At 51.9% G+C, this 23571-nt stretch overlaps 9 protein-coding genes across 9 annotated transcripts; 2 read left to right on the forward strand and 7 right to left on the reverse strand.

The window, feature by feature from the left end:
* Positions 1-1680: 1680 nt before the first annotated feature.
* Positions 1681-3126, reverse strand: UHO2_07387 (putative RML2 - mitochondrial ribosomal protein, large subunit; the record flags this gene model as incomplete). Its single annotated transcript, XM_041556598.1, has 1 exon — positions 1681-3126. One exon carries the CDS (start codon positions 3124-3126, stop codon positions 1681-1683), a length of 1446 nt encoding a protein of 481 aa, XP_041412532.1.
* Positions 3127-3502: 376 nt separating this feature from the next.
* Positions 3503-4623, reverse strand: UHO2_07388 (uncharacterized protein; the record flags this gene model as incomplete). Its single annotated transcript, XM_041556599.1, has 2 exons — positions 3503-4421; positions 4508-4623. The coding sequence occupies 2 exons, from the start codon at positions 4621-4623 to the stop codon at positions 3503-3505; spliced, it is 1035 nt and encodes a 344-aa protein (XP_041412533.1).
* Positions 4624-5043: 420 nt separating this feature from the next.
* Positions 5044-6849, reverse strand: UHO2_07389 (uncharacterized protein; the record flags this gene model as incomplete). The annotated part of the gene is made up of 1 exon (XM_041556600.1): positions 5044-6849. One exon carries the CDS (start codon positions 6847-6849, stop codon positions 5044-5046), a length of 1806 nt encoding a protein of 601 aa, XP_041412534.1.
* Positions 6850-6909: 60 nt separating this feature from the next.
* Positions 6910-8073, reverse strand: UHO2_07390 (uncharacterized protein; the record flags this gene model as incomplete). The annotated part of the gene is made up of 3 exons (XM_041556601.1): positions 6910-7239; positions 7300-7523; positions 7611-8073. 3 exons carry the CDS (start codon positions 8071-8073, stop codon positions 6910-6912), a joined length of 1017 nt encoding a protein of 338 aa, XP_041412535.1.
* Positions 8074-9977: 1904 nt separating this feature from the next.
* On the forward strand, positions 9978-12107 carry UHO2_07391 (uncharacterized protein; the record flags this gene model as incomplete). Its single annotated transcript, XM_041556602.1, has 1 exon — positions 9978-12107. The coding sequence occupies one exon, from the start codon at positions 9978-9980 to the stop codon at positions 12105-12107; it is 2130 nt and encodes a 709-aa protein (XP_041412536.1).
* Positions 12108-12320: 213 nt separating this feature from the next.
* Positions 12321-13439, reverse strand: UHO2_07392 (uncharacterized protein; the record flags this gene model as incomplete). The annotated part of the gene is made up of 1 exon (XM_041556603.1): positions 12321-13439. One exon carries the CDS (start codon positions 13437-13439, stop codon positions 12321-12323), a length of 1119 nt encoding a protein of 372 aa, XP_041412537.1.
* Positions 13440-14093: 654 nt separating this feature from the next.
* On the forward strand, positions 14094-14591 carry UHO2_07393 (uncharacterized protein; the record flags this gene model as incomplete). Its single annotated transcript, XM_041556604.1, has 1 exon — positions 14094-14591. The coding sequence occupies one exon, from the start codon at positions 14094-14096 to the stop codon at positions 14589-14591; it is 498 nt and encodes a 165-aa protein (XP_041412538.1).
* A 133-nt stretch (positions 14592-14724) lies between these two features.
* Positions 14725-19071, reverse strand: UHO2_07394 (uncharacterized protein; the record flags this gene model as incomplete). Its single annotated transcript, XM_041556605.1, has 1 exon — positions 14725-19071. One exon carries the CDS (start codon positions 19069-19071, stop codon positions 14725-14727), a length of 4347 nt encoding a protein of 1448 aa, XP_041412539.1.
* A 397-nt stretch (positions 19072-19468) lies between these two features.
* On the reverse strand, positions 19469-23113 carry UHO2_07395 (uncharacterized protein; the record flags this gene model as incomplete). Its single annotated transcript, XM_041556606.1, has 1 exon — positions 19469-23113. One exon carries the CDS (start codon positions 23111-23113, stop codon positions 19469-19471), a length of 3645 nt encoding a protein of 1214 aa, XP_041412540.1.
* Between the last annotated feature and the right edge of the window lie 458 nt (positions 23114-23571).

Here is a 23571-nt window from a genome sequence, read left to right on the forward strand (position 1 = left end):
TTGGTATCCGTGTCTATTTCAGTTGGAAAGTCTCAATTGGGGAAAGGAGGAAGGAGCGGTGGCTTGAATGAGGAAAGGGAGAAACGAGAGAAGAGAGAGAGAAACGAGAGAGAAAGAAACGAGAGAGAGAGAAACGAGATTCGGCAAGAACCAAGGCATGGGCCATGATGCAAGGGGCTCTTGCTCGTATGAGGTCCAAGCGCTGAAAAAGTGCGGGACAGGAGAAATGTCAATCATTTCTCAGGGTTCATACCCTCTTCTCTGCTACTGCACACTGATCAAGAGAGATAGGCAGAGAGACAGACAGGCAGAGAGACAGAGACACAGAGAGGGCCCATTGTTCTCACTCTCGCTGCTAACTATCCTTTCGGCACGCATCCGACTCAGAGGGAAAGAGCCAAGAGAAGCGGCTGCTAACTTAACATAGGCAAGATCCATGCTGACTCGATTCCTTCGGATCTTCCGTCGGCGCTGTCAAAATGCAAAACAAGAGCAACCTGCAGCTCAGAGATGGCCTGGACCTCGCAAGCTCTCCTGCTGGCGCGAGATTTGATGCGCGAGATTTGATGCGCGAGATTTGATGAAGCGACATGCCGAGCAGCTTTGCTTCTGTAAGACTTGCTTGAATAAAAAGTATACAGAGGAGCTGCGCTCTCGCAAGCCCTGCGTCAGGAGTGAAAAGAAAGTCTCTGGTCGTGTGAACGCGGTCGAGGATTTGGTTCTTTTCATCGGCACCCATCCGAACAAGGCAAAGCAGCGTAACTTTACAGACCGCCTCCGAAGCCGACAAAAGCTTGGAACAAGCAAGAGAGAGGAGGGCAGTAGGAGATTGACTATCGCCTCTCGCTCGGGCCAACTGCAACGCTTTGCTGCCCTCTAGGCTATTTTGCATTACAGTATTCTCCCTCACTGTCACGGTGATCTTGAATGAGAGAGAACACTTGCTAGCCAAACAGCCTTCACAAATGTGCACGGCTGCTATAAAGAACCGACAAGGTCTTGGCAAACAGAGAGAATCGCACGGACGGCATGAGAGCGAGCAATTCTAGCACCATTTCAAGCGTCTCGCTTTGCACTTGTCCTGCAGCAGATCGCAGCACCTGCCTGCATCGCCTTCGACGCGAGATAGCTTCTGTCCAGAAGCAAACACATGCACCGCTTCACACCCTCCAGACCGCAAATCGAATTCCTCCCTTTCTCTTGGTTTCAAGTTGGATCGGTGACAGCCTCTCCCGATCTGTTCTGATCCCATGTCCATCACGTATTATTCCACAAGATCCCTCCTTGCCGACATGGCCATCTGCATGGCTGGTTTAGACAGCGGCGCAAACCTTCTCAGACGTCAAGATTGCACGGTCCCAAGCTTTGAGGTTCACTTGCCCACCCAAATCGCCGAGAATCTAGGCTTGCTTTCTTGCAAGATCGCATGAGAATCTCAGTCAGAACCATGCGGACAGCATCTTGGCTTCTCCTTACCCCACTTGGCTCTCACATTTGTGCGCCACAACCATCTTGCCTGATCTCTCTTCAGGGCACGAGCACATCAATCGTCTTTCGAAGCTCGGTGTTCAGCAAATCTCAGACCTGGGCTGCACGCAAAGCAAGTATTCTCGATAATGCAACTCGTAGCTTTCCGGTCCTCAGATGATGCCAAGTTGATCAAGTTGTCTTGTTCAACGCTTATGGCTTACCCAATCGCTTGCCGTTCCTTCTCGGCCTCTCCCTGACAACCATTTGGTTACCACTCCTTGTACCAGGCTTTCTCGTCCTAGCACCCTTGGCCAAGTGACCATAGATCGATCTCGGATGCATGTTACTCTTACTCTTACCACGACCACCACCGTGAGGGTGATCGCAAGCATTCATCGCCACACCACGAACCTTGGGTCTCCTACCCAACCATCGACTTCTACCTGCCTTACCAAGCCTTTTGTGCTGGTGATCTTTGTTGCTGACAGTCCCAATCGCAGCGCAGCAAGTGGACGGGATAAGACGCACCTCTCCCGACTGCAAACGAACTTGAGCAAGAGAGTCACCTCCACCGCTGCGATCGGAGAAAGCAACAAGCTGACCGAAAGTGCCAGCCGAACGAACCATCTTGGCCGGTCCAAGAGGGTTCATCGTGATCGAGTGGATAGTGGTACCGATGGGAATCAGCTTGAGAGGGAGGAAGTTGCCCGGTCGAATGGCTTGTGTACGGAAGATACCCAGATCGAGCGACGAGCCGCTGCTACCGCTTGAGCTAGCAGTCGAAGAAGCCGTAGAGGGGGCAGAAGTAGCAGCTGTCTGAGGTGCAGCAGGGTCAGTCGAAAGTTCCCGACCATCTGCTGAAACAACCTCATCAACAATCGTGCTCGATTTTGTTATACCATGGTCCGTGACACCTGTTCGGTACGACTGCACTGTATCGCCAGCTCTCAAGCCGTCAGGTGCGAGAATGTAGCTCTTGAGCTTGGTCCTTTTGTGTTTGATCAAGGCGATATGCGCACTGCGTCCGGGATCATACTCAATCCTCAACACTACCTGTTCTCCAGTCTGCCATCGGTAAAAGTCCACCAGACGAATTCTGCGCCTATGTCCACCACCCCTACCACGGACAGTTACATGTCCATGGTGATTTCTACCTGCCGTACTGCGCTTGGCGATCGTCAGAGAGTGTTCAGGCTTGCCCTTGTGCAGGTGCTCGTTCAGCGGTTGCCTCAACCACCTGATCGAACGAGTGATCGGCTTGTACGTCTTGAACTGTCGGTCCTTCCTCACGAAAGGCGAGGATTCAGTGGTAGAGACACCGAGACGTGCAGAGACGGAAGATGTAGCAATGCGACGCTTGGCAGTCTTGCGCTGAAGCTTGATCGCTGTCCTACGTTCTTTTCGTGTGAGTTTGGCTGGTGCTGCTGATGATCTCGATCCCGATGCACGGGGAACAAGCGCTTCCGTGGTGATTTGTGTGGTCGAAGAGACGGCATGAAGGCGTCGGTAGCTGATCGATGAGGTGCGAAGCGATGCCTGCACTGCCGCTGTGATGCGAGATGATGAAGAAGGCCTAAAGGCGAGTGAAGAGCTCGAGCTAGAGCTTGCTCGAGCCACCGCCTGCAACGAGGCGCGGCTAAGCGCAGAGACGACCATCGAGACCATGACGACGTCCGTGTATGCTCTTGACGGATGTGCGGTCAAGAGGTAAGGACGAAAGTGGTACAGGTCGAAATGATGGCGATGAGAGGGTCGCGGATACTGCGATGACACAGCAAAAGCCTCAGGATTGGCTCTTACGAAAAAATCCGATTCTTCCCAACGTCTGGCTCGCGTCACGTGCCCTCGCTCAACCTTCTCGCAATGCTGCTTAGGTTTGGTCACGTAAGCTAAGAGCGGTTTAACAATAAAGAACGGTGGCCTTAAGCCTCACCGGCTCCGGCTCGTCTTCGATCCGCTTCATACTGAAAGAAACGTTACAAATACATTGCACAGAGTCATGGCTGCAAGGTGCTCTTAACTCGCGAGAGATCTACTTCCTGCTCTTCTTCTTGGACGAAGCGGCAGCAGCACCAGCAGATGCTGCGCGCTTCCCACCGCCGTTCTCTTTGCCATTCTTGCGAGCCATCATCTCTGCCTGAATGCGGTCAAACTCTTCGTCAGTCGGACCCTTGCCCTTGACACCGGCTTTGGCTTCCATCTTTGCAATCATCTCGTCGAATTGTGTACCACGGTTCTGATTTTGCCGCTGAATGAGAGCAGCGAGACCCGCCAGATCGTCATCGTCGTCCGCCTTAGCTTTCGATTTCGAGCCTTCACCCTTTGCCCCATCCTTGCCCTTAGCTTTCGACTTGGATCCTTTCGCGGGCTTTCCTTTGCCCTTTCCTGAGCCGAAGAGGTCGTCCCAAACACCAAGCGCCTTTGCAAGCTTCTCGGCCTCAGCAGCCTCGCCTTCCGCCTTCTGTCGCAAAGCCTCTCGACCAGATTCGTCCTTTTTACTGCGCCTCCACCTGGATGTCTCCTTGATCTCGCCTCCCTTGACAGCGTCGTCGATGATGGTGATGAACCTGTTTTCATCTGTGAGGAACTCGCAGCATGGTACGCGCTCAAAGATGCCTTCGAGGTCGCCATCTGTCTCTTCGTATGCTTCCAAAATGTCCTGCTTCTCTTCGTCCGAGTTCTGATATTTCTTCTTGAACTCATCCAACGTCTGACGAGAGACCTCACCAGTCCAGAGTTCCTTGAAGTACTCGTTCCAGTCAAAATCGGCATCTCCTTCGCCGAACATTAACTCCTTTGTCGAGCCTGTGTTGTCGAATTTGCGGCGTCGTACCTCGTCAGAGAGTACAGCATAAGCGAAGCCGATCTTCTGAAACTGCTGGATAGCATCTTCGGCTCCTCCTGGTGCAGAATTGGAGAGCACCTTGTCTGGGTGGAACTTGAGCGCAAGCCTGCAATCGCGAAAGAGTTGAGAAGGTAAAGCTGTCAGTAAGTGCTCCGTTATGCGTTGAATTGTGATAGGAATTCCGAGACTTACTTCTTGTACGCCTTCTTAATCTCCTCTGGTCTTGCTTGTTTGGCTACTCCGAGTGTGCCATAGAGATCGACGTTGCCGTCAGGGAAGAACTGAAGTCCGGGGTCTTCCTCATCCATCGTTGCGAGTTACGAGCTTGGCTTTGCGACAACCTCTATTTGGGTGTCGAGCTTAGGTTAGAAGTAGACGAAGTGTGAAGAGAAGGTGACCTTGAGACAGCCGGAGGTTGGTAAGAGGATGAGGTGCGCAAGGTGGAGAAGGTGTGCCGAATCCAAACCTCAACCAAAGTGTCGGACTCGCGCTTAAATTTGGCTGAGCACCATGGACGCGTAAATTGCACACGCGTGCTTTCCGCAAGAGAGCAACACAATTGAAGATAACAATTAATATACGGCGTTATCGGGGTCACGATCAGACTCCCTTTACCACAGCCGTATGTTCTATGTAATGCTTAGTTTTCATGGTGTGAGACTGAATGACAAACACATATATATACTCCATTCACTGCTCTGGTCCTATTCGAGGCAGGATGTGTCTCTTCATCTGTACTCCTGTGTTGCTATGATACCGGGTGCCACTGTGCTGTCACCATGACAACAATTATGTACCTCATTGTACTTCTCGCTTACGTGAGCCTCCCGTGTCTCAATGTCTCGGCCGTAACATGTGCATCTTGCTTGAGATGCCGATGCATCTTCAACTCCCCCCTTCGGCGGGATCTCCAGTCCTATCATCCTAGCCAATCGTGAGGTGTTAAGACCCTGTAAGGGTTTTGTCAAGACATCTGCAACATTGTTTGCCGTTCCGACATATTTGATTTCCACATCGCCCTCTTGCACGTGATCGCGAACGAAATGATACCGTGTGTCGATGTGCTTTAACTTCCAATGTTTGGCTGGATCTTTACTCACCTGTATGCACCCCTGGCTATCTGTGTATAGTATGGGCCGAACGTCCGTGGTCTCCAAATCCCAGAGCAAATATGAGAAGAATAAGGTTTCTCGCACCGCTTCGGAAGCGGCGACAAACTCTGCTTTGACTGCCGACAATGCCACACACTTCTGAACGTGTGATTTCCAACTCACTGGACACCCATATACATATGTTATCGACCCTGAGGTGCTTCTTCGTCCATTTGTGGGGTCGGATGCCCAGTTTGCGTCGGTATACGTCGTTACCAGTGTATCCGAGTGCTCGTTTGTCTCCCCTCCTAGGTGCAACTGATATTCGTTCGTTTGGTTCAGGTACTTTACCACGTGGATGGCTGCCTTCCATGCACTGTCGATCGGGATCGACATATATCGCGCCAATATGCCGACGGCAAAGGCAATATCTGGTCGGGCTGTGTTGGAGACCCATAATAGTTGGCCGACCAATTCTTGATACTTCTTTGCTCGCTGAGGTTCACATCGCTTGCCTCCGGCGACGTTCGCTACACTCAGCATGGGTACCCAAGATTTCTCGTTTGCTCCTCCTAACCATTTGTTCACCATTTCCTTGATGTATGCCGTTAGACCCAGAGATATCCTCCTCCGTCTTCTATCACGTGTGATCTTGATACCCAGAAATTCTTTGACTCTTCCATTGTCTTGCATCTCCCATTTGTCCATGATCTCTCGCTTTGCGCGGTCTACTTCATCACGACTGGGTGATGTTATTAGCATGTCGTCCACGTATGCTGTGATGATCGTGATCTTGTCACCTGTCCCTCTTGAGTATAGGCATGGTGCGCTCGGCATGCAATGGAATCCGATCGTCCGGAGATGTGAGTCTAACTCAATGTTCCATTCTCGGCCCGATTGTTTCAGACCGTACAGTCCTTTCACTACCTTCAACACTTTTCCGGGTGGTATTTCGATTCCTACTGGGGGCTTGAGGTATACATCATGGTGTATAGTGGAGTTCAGGTATGCTTGCTTTACGTCAATAGAATCCATTTCCCAATCTCGTACTGCTGCGACAGCAATCACCCCTCGAATGGATTGGATGGGTGCTACTGGTGCGAAGACCTCTGTATAGTCGATGCCCTCGCGTTGAGTGAAACCTCGTGCCACGAGCCGGGCTTTGAACTTTGTCAGCACGAGGTTTGCATCGGTTTTGATCTTGAGTACCCAACATGTGTCGACAGTATTTGCACCCTTTGGGAGGTCGACTATCTCCCATGTGCCCATCGCCTCCAATCCATCCAACTCCTTTCGCATGGCCTCCTCCCAGTGCTTTCTGTCCTTTCCACTCATTGCTTCATGTATGGTTGGGTCCAGGTTCTTTCTCCATTCCGGTCGCGTCGCTACGAGTCCATAGAATTCGCTGTCAATTTGAGTTTCGGCGATTGGTCCTTGTTCCATCACCTCCGCTGTTCCTTCGCTTAATCTTTCTTCCGAGTCTGTCTCCATATCCATGTATTCTCATAGTGGCTCTTCATCTGTTTCGTCGAATATATTTTCTTTGTTGTATCCTAGATCTTCGAAATTCTCCTCTGTCATCATCATTGGGGGTGCCTTTGTGTCAACCGGTCGCCACTCTGTTCTGTCTGACCAGCACTTTGATTCCATGAATTTTGCTGAGTTGCTCCAGAAGATGTTTGGATTGTAGTCCGGGCTGTAGAAGAGCCAGCCCTTCCTCTCTAGACTGTACCCTAAGAAAATGGATGCGACGGCTCGCTGGTCCAGTTTCTTGTTGTCCCGTTTAACTTTGGGTACGTTTACCCATGCCAGACAACCAAACACTCGTAGGAGCTTTAAAGCTCATTCCGGCGACTTGCCAAACATTGCTTGATAAGGGAATTCATTATCAACGCTCGGAGTGAGGTTTATTTTGAACGCCGCAGCTCTGATCGCGTATGGCCAGAACTTCTTCGGTAGTCTCCTCTGCATTAGCAACGTTCTCATCTTCTCTCCAAGGGTCCTGTTCATTCTTTCTACCTGTCCATTTTGTTTGCTGTTGTACCCTACGGTGGTTTGCCACTCTATGCCCTTTTCTAACGACCATTCTAATGCATCATTGCTTTTCCATTCCGTTCCTTGATCGGATCAGATCGCTTTTAGCTTCCGATCCATCTGTGTCTCCAGGAACAAAACAATCCTTTTAAGTTGCATAAAGGCATGACTCTTTCGTGTCAATGGCTGTGCATACACATACTTGCTATGATCGTCGACCAGCACCAACGTGCATGTGTACTCCGTCACGTGGGACGAGTCTATTATTAGATCGACGTGGATAAGATCCAGGGGCCCTACAGCTCTTTTGCCGCTACCTTTCCCCATCCGAGCGCTTGTGCTCTTGGATCGTACGCACTGCTCACATGTCAGAGCGGTGTTTGGATCCAATTTCATGGTATGCTTATCCTTTAACTTGCTTGTGATCGCCTTAGCTTTATCTCTTCCTGGGTGCCCAAGACGCTCATGCCATAGTTGTTGCTTTGAAACTTTCGGCTCATTCTCAATATGCTCGAACTCCTCATCAACACCTTCAAACAATGGTGCTGATGTGGCCATTGCGCTTTCTTGCCATGTGTCACCTCGGAACTCCAGAAGTCCTCGCTCGCGATTCTTTGCAATCTTAAGTGTCATGCTGTTTGTTAGAAAAATTTGGCCACCAGTTGTGTCCAATATCACTCGTGCTCCTTCATCCATTAATGAATTTGTTGACAGAAGGTTAACATTAAGGTGCTTTACATACAATACATTTTGCAGAGAGATTTCCCCGTAATCTGTTGATATGCTTGCATCTCCTATAGCTGCCGCTTCCAAGACCTTGCTTCCGGCGGTAATTATCCGCTTTCAGCAAGTTCTCGGGTGGATGAGCATGCTGTAGTCGTTCACCATATGGTAACTCGCCCCCGAGTCCAAGATCCAATGAGCTGTTTCTTTTGTGTTCGAGGGGTCCTGCCATTTCATTGGGAGGGTGAGGGAGCACCACGCTTCCTATTTAGGTTCAGTGAGGGGGGAGTCCTTGGGAATGGTAACCAAGGCATCGCATTGACTGATACCATGTCCCAGTCGCTTGCAGACCCAGCATCGGATTCGGCGTGATTTGCTTGCGTTCCTCGAGCTTGCATGGCTGTTGTCAGCTTCGGCTTCGGTCTCTCCGGCCCGTTTGTTTTGATCGTCGTTGCCGGCAGTTCTAGCACTGGCTTGTCGAGGGTCGATCCTTTGTGCGGGGACGCTCTCGACAGCGGTCTGCCAGATGCTTAGTGCGGTGGCAAGGGCGTTGAAATCGATTTGATGGACGGTGGCAACCGTCTCCTTGTACACCGGATGCCGGATCGTGCATTTCTGCAGAGCCGAGAACAATGTATCATCGGCGAATGGTTTGCCGAGGAGGCTGCTTTCAGTTTGTATGGACCGGATCTCTTGAATTAGCTTTCTGGCGTCCGAGTTAAACATCTTTGTATTGTTGAGTTGCGAGATAAGCGCAAGTCTGTGAGACGTCTTGGTGGCTTCATTCGTGAGACTGTTTTCGATCTTTCTCCATACTTGGTTGAAAGTAAGGTACTCCTTGATTACATCTAGAACGAGGTAATTTACATTGTGTTCTCCAGTAGTGTTGATTGTTCCACGCAGGGCGTTGATTAAAGCATCGTCGAGGGAGCGGCTCCATTTCGGGTGTTTCTTGTCATACGTTCCCTCGAGATGTTTCATCGCATGAGGCACAGATCGGAGGAAAGATTTCACGTGAGCGCTCCAGCTATGATAGTTTCGTGACGTGAGCTTTGGCACAGGTTCGAGGAGCTTTGCTAGGGTGCGAAAGTTATATCGCTTGTCGCCATCATCAAAGTCGGAGTCGGAATCGGTGTCTTCATCGGCTTCATCGTTGATGGCCTCCGGCTCGTTCTCGCTCGTGGCATTATTGTCGACCCGAACCTGGGTGTTCTTGCCTTTTCTGCTTCCTTTGGTCCTCGTTTCGGTGTCTTCTACCATGGTTGTCAGCGAGTTTCGGTTAGCTCGGTGATAGCTTCTTCAGACTCTTAATCAATTGAAGATAACAATTAATATATGGTGTTATCGGGGTCATGATCAGACTCCCTTTACCACAGCTGTATGTTCTATGTAATGCTTAGTTTTCATGGTGTGAGACTGAATGACAAACACATATATATACTCCATTCACTGCTCTGGTCCTATTCGAGGCAGGATGTGTCTCTTCATTTGTACTCCTGTGTTGCTATGATACCGGGTGCCACTGTGCTGTCACCATGACAACAATTATGTACCTCATTGTACTTCTCGCTTACGTGAGCCTCCCGTGTCTCAATGTCTCGGCCGTAACATGTGCATCTTGCTTGAGATGCCGACGCATCTTCAACTAACACTCGCACGGCCTCTAACAGAAGTCTTGCCCTCACCAGATTGCGCAGCTCAGCCTGTTCGATGACGACGGCGACGGCTTCTTCGTCAAGACGATCAGCAACGAACATGGCCTGTTTCTCTCCCGCAAAGGAAGAGAAGAATAGCGCACACAACAGCCCATACAAATGTGTTGCAGGTCACAGCGAAACGGCGCGAAACTCTGGATATCAAGGATACCGTTCGCACACATCAGCTCGCCCTTGAGCGTCTTTAGCCTGCGCACAGCATGCGGGCGGATCTACCTGGCACTCTTCCTACTCCGCTGCTACAGTGCCTTCTTTGGCTACGGCTACATCCATCCCGATGAATGGATGCAATCAGGCGAGCCTTACTTTGGCTTCACGCTACCCAGCATCGATGCAAGGGTACCCTGGGAATGGTGGCCCAACAATGCCCTGCGCTCCATCTCGGCTCTCCAAATACAGTATCTCGGTGTCGGATGGGTCAAAGTTCTAATAAAGGAGCTTCGTGCACCTACTGGATATGACCTCTTTCTCGTACAACGACTCAGCTCAATGCTCTGGACAGTCTATACCGACATCCTAGTGACGTTCGTTTTTCCTCCCAAAACCGCTCGGTACATGCTTTGTCTCTTTGGCATCTCCACCGCAGCGACAACCTTCCTGGTACGGCCTTTCAGCAACTCCATCGAAGCGCACCAGCTGGTGCTTTGCTTCTTGCAGGTCGTCATCTTCTACCGGAACCGCACCTGGTACAGGCAAGGCGGCTTGACTGGATCGCACTGGGGCGTCCTCACCGGTCTTATTGCTGCAGATGGCTTCTTTTCCCGCTTCACATTCGCGATCTTTGCCTTGCCATTGGGTGCATTTTTCGGGCTCAACCACATCCGCATCGCTGCTGAGGGGTACATACGACCAGCATTAAGGTCTATGGCTGTCGCGATCGCATCCCTCCTGTTCTTTGCGTATCAGCACGTCCATTCAGAGACCCGCTTCTACACACAGGGAGGTGAAAATGATGGGGTCCAGGTGGCAACGCTCTGGGGGACGAGATGGATAATTCCCCCAATCAATGCGCTACTGTACAATCTCAAGACTGAGAACGTGGCTCAGCATGGACTTCATCCGAGATGGTTGCATGCGGTCGTGAACTTGCCGATGATGATCGGCGTTGCAAATATCATTGTGCTCTTCATCCATGGGCTGCACTTTGTGCGTGGCGTGCTGTCAGATTCAGCTAAGGTCTCGCCTATAAGTAAGACTGACGTTGCGTCATCGTCAAAAGGAGATGAAGATCGCGCTGCGCGTGACACCACGACGAAAGAGGAAGAAGACGAGCGTCGGGCCGTCGAAGAGTCCATCAAGACTGCCACGGCAAAGTGCAAGCCAGCGACAGAGGCATCAACAGAGCCTGAAGTCAGCTCCAGCAAAGCAGCAACGATGTCGGCATCAGACCCTGCAACCGCCGAAGCGAGAGAAGAAGTAGTAGAATACGTAGACATCGAGCCTGTCGCTGTTAGCCTCTCCTTCGCCATCATCATCTTCTCCCTTCTCGTCCTCTCTATCTCACCCCACCAAGAAGCTCGCTTCCTCCTTCCTCTCGCCTTTCCCTCAACCGTCATCTTCGCATATGCCCTTCAACACCCCTACTTCACTCTCCGCCCGAAATTCACTGGTATCCTCTTATCGCTCCACGTCATCCAACACGTCCTTCAACTAGTCCTCTTCTCGTTCCTCCACCAGGCTGGTCTCTTACCCGCCCTATTCTCCATCGACCGCTCCATCTCTCGCCTGCCCACCGATGGCTATCCCCTCTTCGATCGATACGAACATCATCTTCTCTATCGTACATTCACTGTTCCCTTCCACTTGATCCCGAGCAAAGGCAGAGGAATGTACCCCAGGGTGGAAGATTACGACTCGTCAAACAGCCCAGCTTATGTTATGAGGATGGCGAGCATAGCGTGCAACCACACGACGCTGTACGCGCCAGCTTGGGTGGTTCGGGATCTGAATTCACAGGCGATATGGCAAGGGCGAGTGGAATTGTGGAGCACAAGCAAGTTTGGGTGGCATGTCGACATGGATCATCTGCCAGAGACTTGGGAAGCGGTGAAGGAGGTCGGGTGGAAAGAGGCTTTCACAATACAGAAGCTGGAGATTAGATGCAAATCGTACCCTGACGCAGAGGGAGTGACGAGAGAAGATGACCAGGTGATAAAGAAGCAGATGAAGGAAGATCCTCAGCAGCAACAGCCGCACGAGGAGGAAGAGCGGCTACATATAGATCTGTAGACCCCATTCACTCAGTCAACGACGGAATCTTTCAGAACAAACCGTGTGATGATGAGAGGCTTGTGCAAATTGGACAATTTTAATTGCTTTCTAAGACAGGAGATCACAACGTCACGCTTCATTTGACCCGCAGTCCTTCAAGTGGACTCCACCTCCTCACTCTTTCTTCTGCTACTCTCCCACTGCTCTCCAATCTCGCTCATGAGCCGAGATTCAATCCCAAACCAACCTCCCATTCAAATCAACGCTTGCCTGAGCAGTTGGCGCCTTTGCACTTGCCACATTCGCTGAGGAGGGCTGTGGCCTCCTAGCGGCCTCCTTTTGCTTCATAGCTTCCAAAGCCTGTTGTCTTCTGTGGTTGGCCAACCTTTCCGCCTGGAATCGTTCGGCTTCTTCCTTAGCTGCTTTCTTAGCCTGATTTTTGTTTGCGTTTGAACGCTGTCTTTTGGTCTCCACTCCTCCTGCTCCAACGACATTGGTGTTGCTGTTGTTCTTAGGCTTGCTGGAGGCGGAAGCAACTGTCCAGCCATTGGCAGGAGCGTTGCTCTTGGTGGTGCTGTTGTTGGAGGAGGAAAGACGCTTAAAAGAAGATGTGGGTGCATCGTCAGGGAGTGCAGCGAAGGGGTTGTTGCTGGCAATCGAAGCCTTGATTCCGTTTGAGGCTCCATTGGGCTTGTTAGAGGAAGCTCCGTTGAGTTTAGCATTGTTAGCAGAGGAAGAAGGACCACTACGAACACTGGACCATCCTTCGTCGCGTTCCTTCTGCGATAATTTGGACTTAGAAGCTTCGACCTCGGGAGCAGGAATACGTGCAAACGAGTCGTATCCAGCAGGAAGAGGGTTCACTTGATCATCCCTCATATCACCCAAGCTTGCAGTGAAAGTGGTCTGTATCGCATCGGATTTCGCTCGAATAGCAGTGTCGTTGATCCCCTTCTCGGCTTCTTCCGCTACAAGAGCTGCGTAGCTCTCCCCATCCTCTTTCTTGACTGTCTTGTTCTTCTTCTTGTTCTTCTTCGAAGCAGTAGCAGGTGCAGCTGGCTCCTCCTTGGTAGCAACAGCAACAGGAGCAGGAGCAAGAGCAAGAGCAAGAGCAGGTCCGGGTTCAGGCTCTTTGACCAGCTCCGGTTTCTTTTCTGGTGCAGGCGCAGGTGCGGATGCGGCGTCTTTGGTCTTCTTCTTGTTCTTATTCTTCTGACTCGACTTGGTAGCGGTGGCTATTGACTCCTGAACCTCCTTTTTGGCTGACTGCGCCTTGCCGTTGTTACGAACAAAGACGTGGATCGCAAGACCGGCGGCAAGGCCCAAAGCGAAGATCTTGGCCGAATCCATCTTGGCTGCTCCTCAAAGAGGGGATTGGGGTTCAGATTGGTGGTAATAAGAGAGCGGAGGGAGAAGAAGATGGCATGGAAGGGTGCTTTGCGTGCGTTGGTCGGCCGCTGCCTGACGTGGAAGCTGCGCGAAAGTGTACCGCGTCGACCGAAATGAAGCGAGCGGGATGAGGTTTGGCTTGATGGTGGGTGGGATGCACACTACTACTGGCTGATCTGGATTATGACTTGGCAGCGAAGGAGGTCGGTGCGTCAAGAAGAAGCGTCGGTGGTCTCTACTTTGTTGGCCTGTGCGCAACTCAAAACAGTGGGGTCTCGCAGATCGGCTCAAGTGACTTGTAGATCTCTCCTCTTCTCTGCCTCGGCTGTACCTTTCTGCGTGTTGCCTATTTTCTCGCCCGACACTCCCATTTTAGCAGAGATCTTGGATGTTATGCCGCCTTTTCTGTTGGAAATGTAGAAATTGGAAGCCAAGCGACACTATGACGCAGAGTTGCGCCTTCCGCCGAGCTTTTAGGACGACACAAAACCATCTCCAGAGCAAAGGCATTCAACAGTCTTTCCATCCAGCACTGAAGGACCGTACTCCGAACAAACTTCATAACCTCGTCCCACCAACCTCTACTGTAGCCCAAACACAGCGAACGACATCAAGATGGTCCGAGTAATCAGCCCCACAGCAGCCACCCTGCTCCTATGCATCATCGCAATGCTCTCCGCGCAAGTCATTGCGCAAAGCAGCGGCTCCTCTTCATCCTCAGGATCTTCATCACCCACTTCATCTTCCAACTCGACCTCATCTTCCAACTCGACCTCATCTTCCACTTGGTCGTCACAACGATCCACCGATGCAGTTGCGACGCTGGGCACTCTTCTCACTTTCTCCTTCGGCTCTGTCAATACTGCTACCTCCACCACCGCTTCCAATTCCACATCAGTGACCTCGACCTCCTCCTCTTCGATTTCAACGAGCTCGTTCACAAGCTCATCATCTTCCATGACAAGCACCTCAATGGCTCCCGGTGCAACCAGTTCTAGAGCTCCCAACGCAGCATCAGCACAGATGGGATTGGATTGGATGCATGGTCATCTTGTCTTGCCAAGTGCGACACTGCTTGTGGTGCTGGTCAGCAGCATTTGCTTCCTTCTCTAAAATTCCACTACTCGTGCAATACACATCGATAATGGAACCTTTCGCCCACACTTTGCAATGCAATCACAATAGAATCATTTCAATCTTTCCATCTTCATTTCTTCCTCCAATCTCAAAGGCTCACTTGTGTTGATCAGCTCTTGAGCTGTTCCAAAAGCTCCTTCGCCTCATCATATTCCGGCTCTTGATCCCACGAACTCCTCGTCTTGGCCAAGAACGTCCTGACTAGACTTCTAGCTTGGAATCTTGGCTCTGGAGCGTCTCTTTCTTCCTTATCCGCTTCCTCGTCCGGATTCGAGCAGAGATCGAGCAGAGCATCTACCAGATTCCTCAAGTCGTGCAGCAGACTCACAAAGACCTTCTTGTCCGTGTTGATATCTAGACCGTCTTCTGCGTTGACAGCAGAGTTGAATGCTGAGTTGTATCCATTCAACAATGCCTGCTGGACTGCTCGCCTTCGTTCGCCGTTCCACAGCAGGAGGCGGGAGTAGAGCTTCCAGATACCCACGCTGGATGAAATGCGTGCGAGAAGTGTCTCGTCGAACAACTTGCGTACGGCCGCATACAGGCCCAGGCCCGAGTTGGAGTCTACCTTGGGTGCCAATGCTGCTTTCGAGTCGCCGAGACCTTCAGCTTCTTGTTGAGCCTTGAGCTGTTCATAGGCTTCGACTTGGGCTACGGTCTGCTGCTCCAATTCGGCTTTAGGAATGCGCGTGACCGCATCAACAAGTCGAGCCAAGACAGGGAGATCAACCGTCTTTGCCCGTTCAGCATCGTTACTCTTGTTCCTCGTTTGGATTTCTGTCACCCGCACCATGGCACGTGTGGCTTCGAGAAGGTACCCGACGTCAATACAGACGATCATGTAGTTGTACCACACTCGCCAGTTGTCGTGCGCAAATCGCAAGGATTGTTGCAGTGATCGATGAGCGAGGAGCTTGAGGGAGTAAGCTGCGGTTGCGCTTGCATTGTTTCGGCGGGTAGTGGCAACTTCACCCGGGTTCGGAAGACCGGTTTCTGTCGCCGTAGTATCGCTCTCCGCTTCAGACTCTGAAGATGAAACTTCAACACCAGAATCTGATCGCGAACTGCCGCTCCAGTCGCTCAGCCCTCCGTCCTCACCGTCGTCATCGTAGCTGTTTCGAGGTTGATCCCAAACACGGTCAGCCTCTTCTTCAGCCTCCAGGATATCTGGCAATCCTCCCTGGGCACCCATCCTCTCAATCCCAACAACATCCCTTCCACCTTCTGCACCCTCCACCATCCTCAAATAGCAACTCGCCAAGTTGTTCCAACTCTCCATATCTTCATCATCCAACGCCGTGCACCTCCTAAAGCACTGCGCTGCCTCTTTCCACTTCTCCAACCTCATATAACAGCATCCTAGAATGAACCAGGATCGTGTGAACAGCGGATTGATCTTGAGTGCGTATTTGAGCCATTTTGCAGCCTGGGCAAAGTCCGAAGCCGTAAAATGCACTCCACCCAAACTGCGAGCCGCTCGGGCCGAAGATGAAGCAGATACCTGCCATGCTTTCGAGTAGTGCGCCAAGGCAGAAGCTGGCTCTAAGTCTCCGAGAAGACACCAGAGTTTGGCTTCCCTAGCACGATCCATCCGTTTATACATAACTTGCTGAGCTTCAGTTCCACCAACATCCCCACCTTTGCGACGACGAACAGAAACTTCAACATCAGCTTCGACTTTCTTCCCCGCCAACAACTCTTTCACCACTTCCACTCCCTCCTCTTGTCTCCCGAGCATACCGAGACACTGTACAACCTCTTCCCACATTTCAATTCTTTCAAAAATCTCCAATGCCGACCTAGTCACACCGATAGAGGCATACCTTCGAGCTAGCTCGGCTTGCATCTCCCACTTCGGCGGCAAGTCTAGCGCGTGGAAGAACTTCAACCTTTCCTGTACGGATGAATCGTTGGTTGGCATCTGATCGATCAATGCCTGCAGCTGTAAGACGGATCGTTCAACCGTACGTGTGCGTGTGGATTCGAGACGGGCTCGGAGAACAAGAGACATGGTGTGAACCATCCAGTTGCGAGGATGCGTGATGACACGAGAGATGAAAATCTGCATCTGGTTTGCGATGAGTCCGTGGGCTGCTTGCATGTTGCGGATGTTCAAGCAGAGGGCGAGCAAGGTGCATTGATCCAAGACTGCAAGGGGCGGTTGCGAGTTGGGGTCGAGTTGGAGCAGATCGTCGTCCTCACCATTGCCAGTTGAGGTTGAGGATCCGCTGGCTGTTGTGCAAGTGAACTTGGTCTGTTCAAGCAGAGTATCGTCGTTGAGCGCGAAGGTGGAAGGCATACCAGCGACTTGATCTTCAGGGTTGGCCTTTGCTGCAAAGCCCGTCTCCAGTTCTGCCTCTTTTTGCTTCTCTTTCACTTTCTCCTCTCCCCCCTTCTCTTTTCTCTCCTTCTCCTCTGCTTCATCCTCCTTCCCCCCATCAGCAACCACGCTCGTAGCCAGCAGCACAAGCTGCGTCTTGTCCTCCTTCTGGAACTTCGTTCTCTTGCCCAAGGCACCAGACATTCTGTACCTGAGCCCATTCTCTTTCGCTGCGTCAACGAACGTCTCTGATGCCTCCCTATCGCTGCCGAGTCTCTGCAGAGCAATTCCGCGCTCCAAAATCAACCTGGATGCTAGAGACGCCCACACACTCTTCTTCTCGCCCTCCTTTGGCTTGGTCGCAGCCGTACGCGCGACAAGTACATCCCTGAGCTTATTGACGGGATCGAAAACCTTCTTCCCAAACGCGACCGGCTCGTCCAGCACATGACTATGCACCGTAAAGGCGCGCAGTCTCCACCACGGCAGTGTTTCAATGCCCTCTGCTACCTCCTGTACGCTGACGAGGGCCTCGATGAGCAATTTGGAGAAGACAAGGAAGAAAGGCACTTGGCAAAGATGGTAGGCGGGTTCACCTTTGAATGCGAGCGCCTCGAGGGATGAACTGTGAATCAACCTTTTCGTTTTGGCCTTGGCTTTCTCCTCGGCCTCGGCGTCGATAGGTCTTGGAGGGAAAGCATCTGGTGCAGCATTGCGAAGCAGCGATAGAGGATCGAGTGAACCGGGTAGTTCGGGTCCAGTCCAGTTTATCTGAACGAAGGCATGTAGCGCACTGATGGCGACACAAAGAACTTCGTAGGCCTTCTCTACGCTAGACACTTCCACCTGAACAGTAGCGGTGACTTGCTTCTGCAGCGCGGCCAAGTCGAGGTTTTTGCTGTTATCACTGCCAACCACTTGCCCCAACTGAACTCCGATAGGCTTGAACAATCGACCAGCCAGATCTGAGGCGAGCTGAGCAGCAAAATTGCCCTCGATCGTCTTGCCGACAAAGTCAGGAACTTTGCTCTTCTGCTCGTCGTCCAGATTAGCTAGTGTGTTCGTGATCAGGTTCCACTGGAAATGATCAGGACTAGCATCACCGACCTCCATCGCTAACCCAGCTCTTATAGCTGCTTCCTTCCTCACCGCCAAAGCTGCGGGCTGACGAGAGGCAGCCCGTAGCGCACGATACATAGCATCTAGATCCGGGAAAGTCGGCACGTACGCATCGAAGTTAGGCACGTTTGCTTCGTCCTCATTCAACTCCTCCTCTTCCTCTGCTCCTTCCGCACCACTTGTCGCCTCATCTTGATCTTGAAGCTGGAAACTCGAACGAGGGCTGAGCCAGCCTACGGCGCCAAGGTCAACAGAGTTGGTTTTCGATTCGGAGATGTTGTCGCTTTCGAGCAGGATCGCTGCTAGGAGTAGATCAGCTAATTCTCTGGTCACGATTTGCTGAGTGTCGTTGCCTGATGGTGTTTGAGAGAGTCTGACCTTAGCCCATAGCGCAACAAGAGAGGATAGAGCGGGTTCAGCCTCGCCTGCACCTCCCACGACTTGCCTTGGTGGGAACAGCGCAACGTTTAACCTCTCGTTGACCCCCCCGCTTTCTTCATGGATCTCCTGAGGCAGTGTGTTCTCCACATCAATCACACCGAACAGCTCTGCACCGTGCAGTTCCGCCCACTCTTTCCATCCTTCCTCTCCCCTCTGCTCTCCTGTTCCTCCTACTAGCACCACCTTCTTCTTAGATGTGTAGGCATTGACAGTCTTATACAATTCATCATCTTCGAATATAAGGTTTTCCTCTGCTATCAACGCTGTTTGCAACGCCAATACCAGCTCAGGAAGTTTGTCAACAAGACAGCCTTGTCTTGATGCTGAGATGACGGGAATGTATCTTCGCTGCGTATGCACGTTCCTGTCCAGCTGCTGCTGCAAGTACGCAAAAGCGATCGCTGCTACAGCCTGATCAAGCGTCGGAGTGCGGGAAGTGGTGACGTAGACGGCATCTTCGTTATCAATCCCACTTGAAGCTAGAAGAGACTTGGTTTGTCGAAGAAAATGGTTGAGAGGCGTATGTGGTAGCGGGTGGGTAAAGCGGTTTGCAGGGACCGCTCCGACGCCGCTCATCTTTGCTTCCTGTAACGTAGGTTGGTGACTGTGATGATGGTTGACCAAGGTGAAGGTAGATGGACCGTTCACAAGATCGAGAACAAGTCAAGCACTTCTTATCTTTTTACTCCACTTTGAAAGAAATATATACATATATATATGTACAGACAGGAGACCGCACAAACCTTGAAAAAAGGGTTCTCGCAAAAGCAAAAATCCTGGAATTCTTCGCGCTTCCATATCCCGACTTCCATATCCCGACTTCCACATCCCTACTTCCACGTCCCGACTTCCGGCTACCCACTCTCGCACACGAGCTTTTGAGGATTATATCTGGGAACAGCAAACACAAGACCTTGGAAGACGAGTACGAACGACAATGTAATGCTATTGAATCGCATTGCTGTATCTGAGGTTACTGACCCATACGGGCAGCCTTGAATCGGCTCACTTTCTTCGGCTTGGGGGCATCTTCTGCCTCCTCCCTGCCTTCTACTGCAGTACCACCTTCCCCGCTGAGCGCCTTCTTGATCTCCTGTCTCCTCGGCACAACAGGCGGCGGCGCAACTCCCTGTTCCACCATCTCCTTAGCCTTCTTGCTCTCGTTCAACCTAGTCGCATCTTCCGGATGCTCTCGTTTCCATTGTAGTCGCTCCAGCCGGCTCCTCATGACCATTTCCGCCTTTTCATCATCTTCATCGCTTTCCGCTCCGTCCAAATCTACAGGTCCTGACGTCTTGCCTTCCACCAAGTCCCCATGCTTGGGGAAGCGAACAGGAGCTAGTTGAGGAATGATCATCATTGGTGTTCCTCCACCACCCTCCTCTTGAGCCGAGGAACCCATGCCGTCCATGCTGAAAGCAGCGCTATTTGACGCGCCGAGATTCTTTGCTGAAGAGAGCATTTCTTCTAACTTCAAAGAGTCGCCGCCGCGTGGGGTGGGAGCCATAGCCTGCTGTCTGAGTGAAGCCTTGAAGCGTGAAATCCGAGAGCCTGACCCGGCTGAGGTGGTGGTGTTGCCTTGATACTCCGGATCCTCCATGGCTGCGTCGAGAGGGACCAAGTCCATCTGGTAATCATCTTCCTCTCCTTCTTTTTCCTCTCCTTCTTTTTCCTCTCCTTCTTCTTCCTCTCCTTCTTCTTCCTCCCCTTCTCCACCTGTTGAGCGGGCAGCATTCACCATCTGCGCCCTCAAATCATCACTTCCACCCGCACCTGCACGCATCGCCAATCCCATTGCGGCAAGCTTCGCCTTTGCCTCCTCATACTCCCTCATCAACTCTGGGTTCCTGGCCAATCCTTCCACATCGCCCATCCTCGGTGCTAGCGCCATGAGATCTTCCGGATCATAATCGAAATCATCATCTTCATCCTCATCAAAATCAAAATCATCTTCGTCGACATCCCAATCTTCATCCTCATCATCGTCGAAGTCATCAGCTTCGTCATTATCATGCTCATCATCCAATCCACGACTCTCTTTCGCAGCAGCAGATTTACGAGACCGCCCCGAAAGGTACTCGTCAAAGTACGCATCCTCTCCATCCGTGTCGGCACCTTCACCTTCGATCTTTGGTTCTTCTTGTTCTTCGTCCAGCTCGCCTTCTTCTGGGTTGTGGTTATCTAGTTCTGCTGAGGGGTTGATCTCCATTCCTTCATCCTGCTCCTCTTCTTCGTCTGCATGGGAAGATCCAGCAGGAGGACCAAAACGAACACGACCAGGCCGAGGCACATCGTCTCCCTCTACAGGTCTAGCTAACTTTACTGACCCCTTCTCGGCCACATCCTCTGGATCAGCGGAGGTGGGTGTCTGACCTTGCTGCCTAGCCGCCATCTTCTCAGCATAAGACTTACTCGGTCTGGCATGAGGCACAGCAGCAGGCAATCCCATCTCCTCCCTGCGCCGACTCAATTTGTCATCCCCTAACGAAGCTCTATCTAACGCTGACATGCCCAAAGACTGTGTCGGCGGAGCAGCTGCAGCTCCCGCTGCTTTCCTCGGCACCTGCATGTTTGGCACGAATCTGGTCTCCTTCTTCGCCATCGCCGGTTTCTGGTTGAGGAAGCCAGCTTTGAAAGCACTGAACTTGGCCTGATTAGACTTGACCTGATCCGCAACTTCCTTCCCCTTCCCCTTCTCGGCACTACTTCGAGGTCGTTCCATCACACTATGCCCCAAAGCCGGCTTCTCAGCTAGCCTCTCCAACCTTTCCCTCTCCCTGTCCTCTTCTTCCCTTTTCGCCCTGGCAGCGGCAGCTTCCGGTGTAGAAAGCCGTTTGTCCTCCTCATGAGCTTCTTGCATCTTTTTCAGCACGTCCGACGGCGGCGCACTTGGATGCCCTTCCACAACATCCGGACCAAGCAACTTGACAATGCGTTCAGCTTCCTCTTCCACGCCTACATCGTCTTTGTGTCGCTTCTCTGCCGTACCTGAACCTGAGTCTGTTCTTTCCAGCGCTGACACTGTCCCGTTCGGCTGCTGCTGCTGCGAGGCGGAAGGCTCGTTGTAATTCTCCTTGACCCGAATACTCGACCGTAACGCACGCTGCAGTGGTGTGAGCCCGGACCCGGCCGCAACTTGCGGATGGGCGCGTTCGGGACTCTTAATCCGGACACTCTTCTTCGTAGGTGTGCTTGTTCCACTTGTCACCGGGCTCGAGTTCGCATCTGTAATCCGACTGAGTAGTGAAGATTCAGCAGTGCTGCTAACCCGACTCAGCGGTGTAGGAGTATGACTTTTTGAAGGTCGTCCCGGTTCCGCAGACTTGGGCTTTTCTTCCTTCTCCAGGTCTTCCCACGAATAAGAGCTCTTGATGGCACCTGGACTGGACGGATTCAGATTCAAGAACCCATGACGGATGCCCGAAGACCCGAAAGACGGTCGCTGAACAATGTCAGGCCGTGCTGCACTAGTCTTTAGCGCCGACTTGGGCGGCGGCGGTCTAGTTGCAGATACGATCTCCGGCAGGGCTTTGGTCTTGAGTACATCCTCTGGCGATGGTGGTGGACTGGGCGTGCGTGTACGCAGGACAACACGAGTCTCGTCCTCTACAGAGGGCTCAGCTTCCGGCAGAGTCGGAGTTGAGGAAGAAGAAGCAGAAGGCATCTCCTCAACCCCCTCTTCCGCGTCCGATTCCTCATTCTGTTCTTCCTCTTCCAACTTAGTCAATGTGTCCTCTAACCATCGTTTCCGCTGGTTCTTATCCGCCGCCTCTGATCGCACAAATGGCTGCATATACGCCTTATTCTGCCTCGTTGCTTCCTCTTCCGATATCTCCTCCACTGGCTCGTAGAATGGCAGACCTTCCTCGTTCAATGCCTGATTATCCTCGTTTAGCAAATGCATGTCTTTCGCCGCCGCCGCTGTTCCCTCAGTACTAACACTCTTCACTGCATCCTTTCCCAACTTCTCACGCAGCTCCCGGGCAGCAGCCAAAAGCTTCGCCCTCCTACTCTGCAACTGCATCTGGGCATCCTTATACGTCATCCTAACATACTTCACTTCCACCGTCCGACTCGGCTCCACCAACTTCACTTGCACCCTCAACCCCTCGCCCTCCTTCGCTTTCGGACTCTTCGTCAACATCGGCAGACCTTCATCCTCAACCTTCAACTGATTTTCCAACGACAACCCATCATCATTACTCTGCCTCACCCAAAGCTTCCCCTCGCTAGCATCACCACTAAACACCACCCTAGCAGGCCAAAAAGCTAGCGGACCAAGAGGCTGCAAAGTTCGTGTTGCTTCTTCTGCTGTAGACTTTCCCGCATGGAGTTGGTGAGAGACTGAGAAGTTGTCGAGTTGAAGACAAATCCGATCGATGTTTGAGGCAGCTCGTTCCAGTCTAGCGAGTAGAGACTGTGAGTTGGTGGAGGTGGTAGAGGAGGAGGAGGAGGAGGAGTTCTTGAGTCGGTCATAGTGAGCTTGGAGGAGGGCTTGGGCTGTTTCGGAGATTTCGGACGGGTCTGAGGGGAGAGTGGATGGTGTTGCGCCTGGTAATGTGCGGGATGATGAGGAGGCTGCAGAAGAGCCAAGGTTGGCCGACAGTGAAGGCTGCATTGTCTTAGTGCTTCCGTTGGTGTTTGTACGTTCCCGCTGCGTGATGATCCAAGGGAAGAGTCCGAGTGTGATGGAAAGCTATCCGTCGAGCATAGCAAAACGAAAGATCAAGAAGACGAAATGCTAGATCACTGTTGTATTCCCGCTCCTTCGAGTCCCCTTGCTTTGAGAGCCGCTGCGTTTTTCCACAGCTTGAACGGTGAGGCAGTCTGATCCGATACAATCCCGCAAACTAGGCCGCCGAAAGGAGTCTTATCGCCTTTACGTGAGATGCGGCAGCGGATACTGTTGAGTGGTAGTGGTAGTGATGATGTCGGAAAAGGATTCAGAATGCTTGGCTAGTGTGACCTCGTACCGTCACATTGAGCGTTGTGCCAATTTGCAGTCCTTTTTTCGCTGTTGAAGTGGAGCAAAAAGAAAGGCGAAAACCGGAACGAAGACAGAGAAAAGGCGGGGAA

This window comes from Ustilago hordei (assembly GCF_900519145.1).
Source record: "Ustilago hordei strain Uho2 genome assembly, contig: UHO2_contig_27, whole genome shotgun sequence".
Classification (NCBI taxonomy): Eukaryota; Fungi; Basidiomycota; class Ustilaginomycetes; order Ustilaginales; family Ustilaginaceae; genus Ustilago; species Ustilago hordei.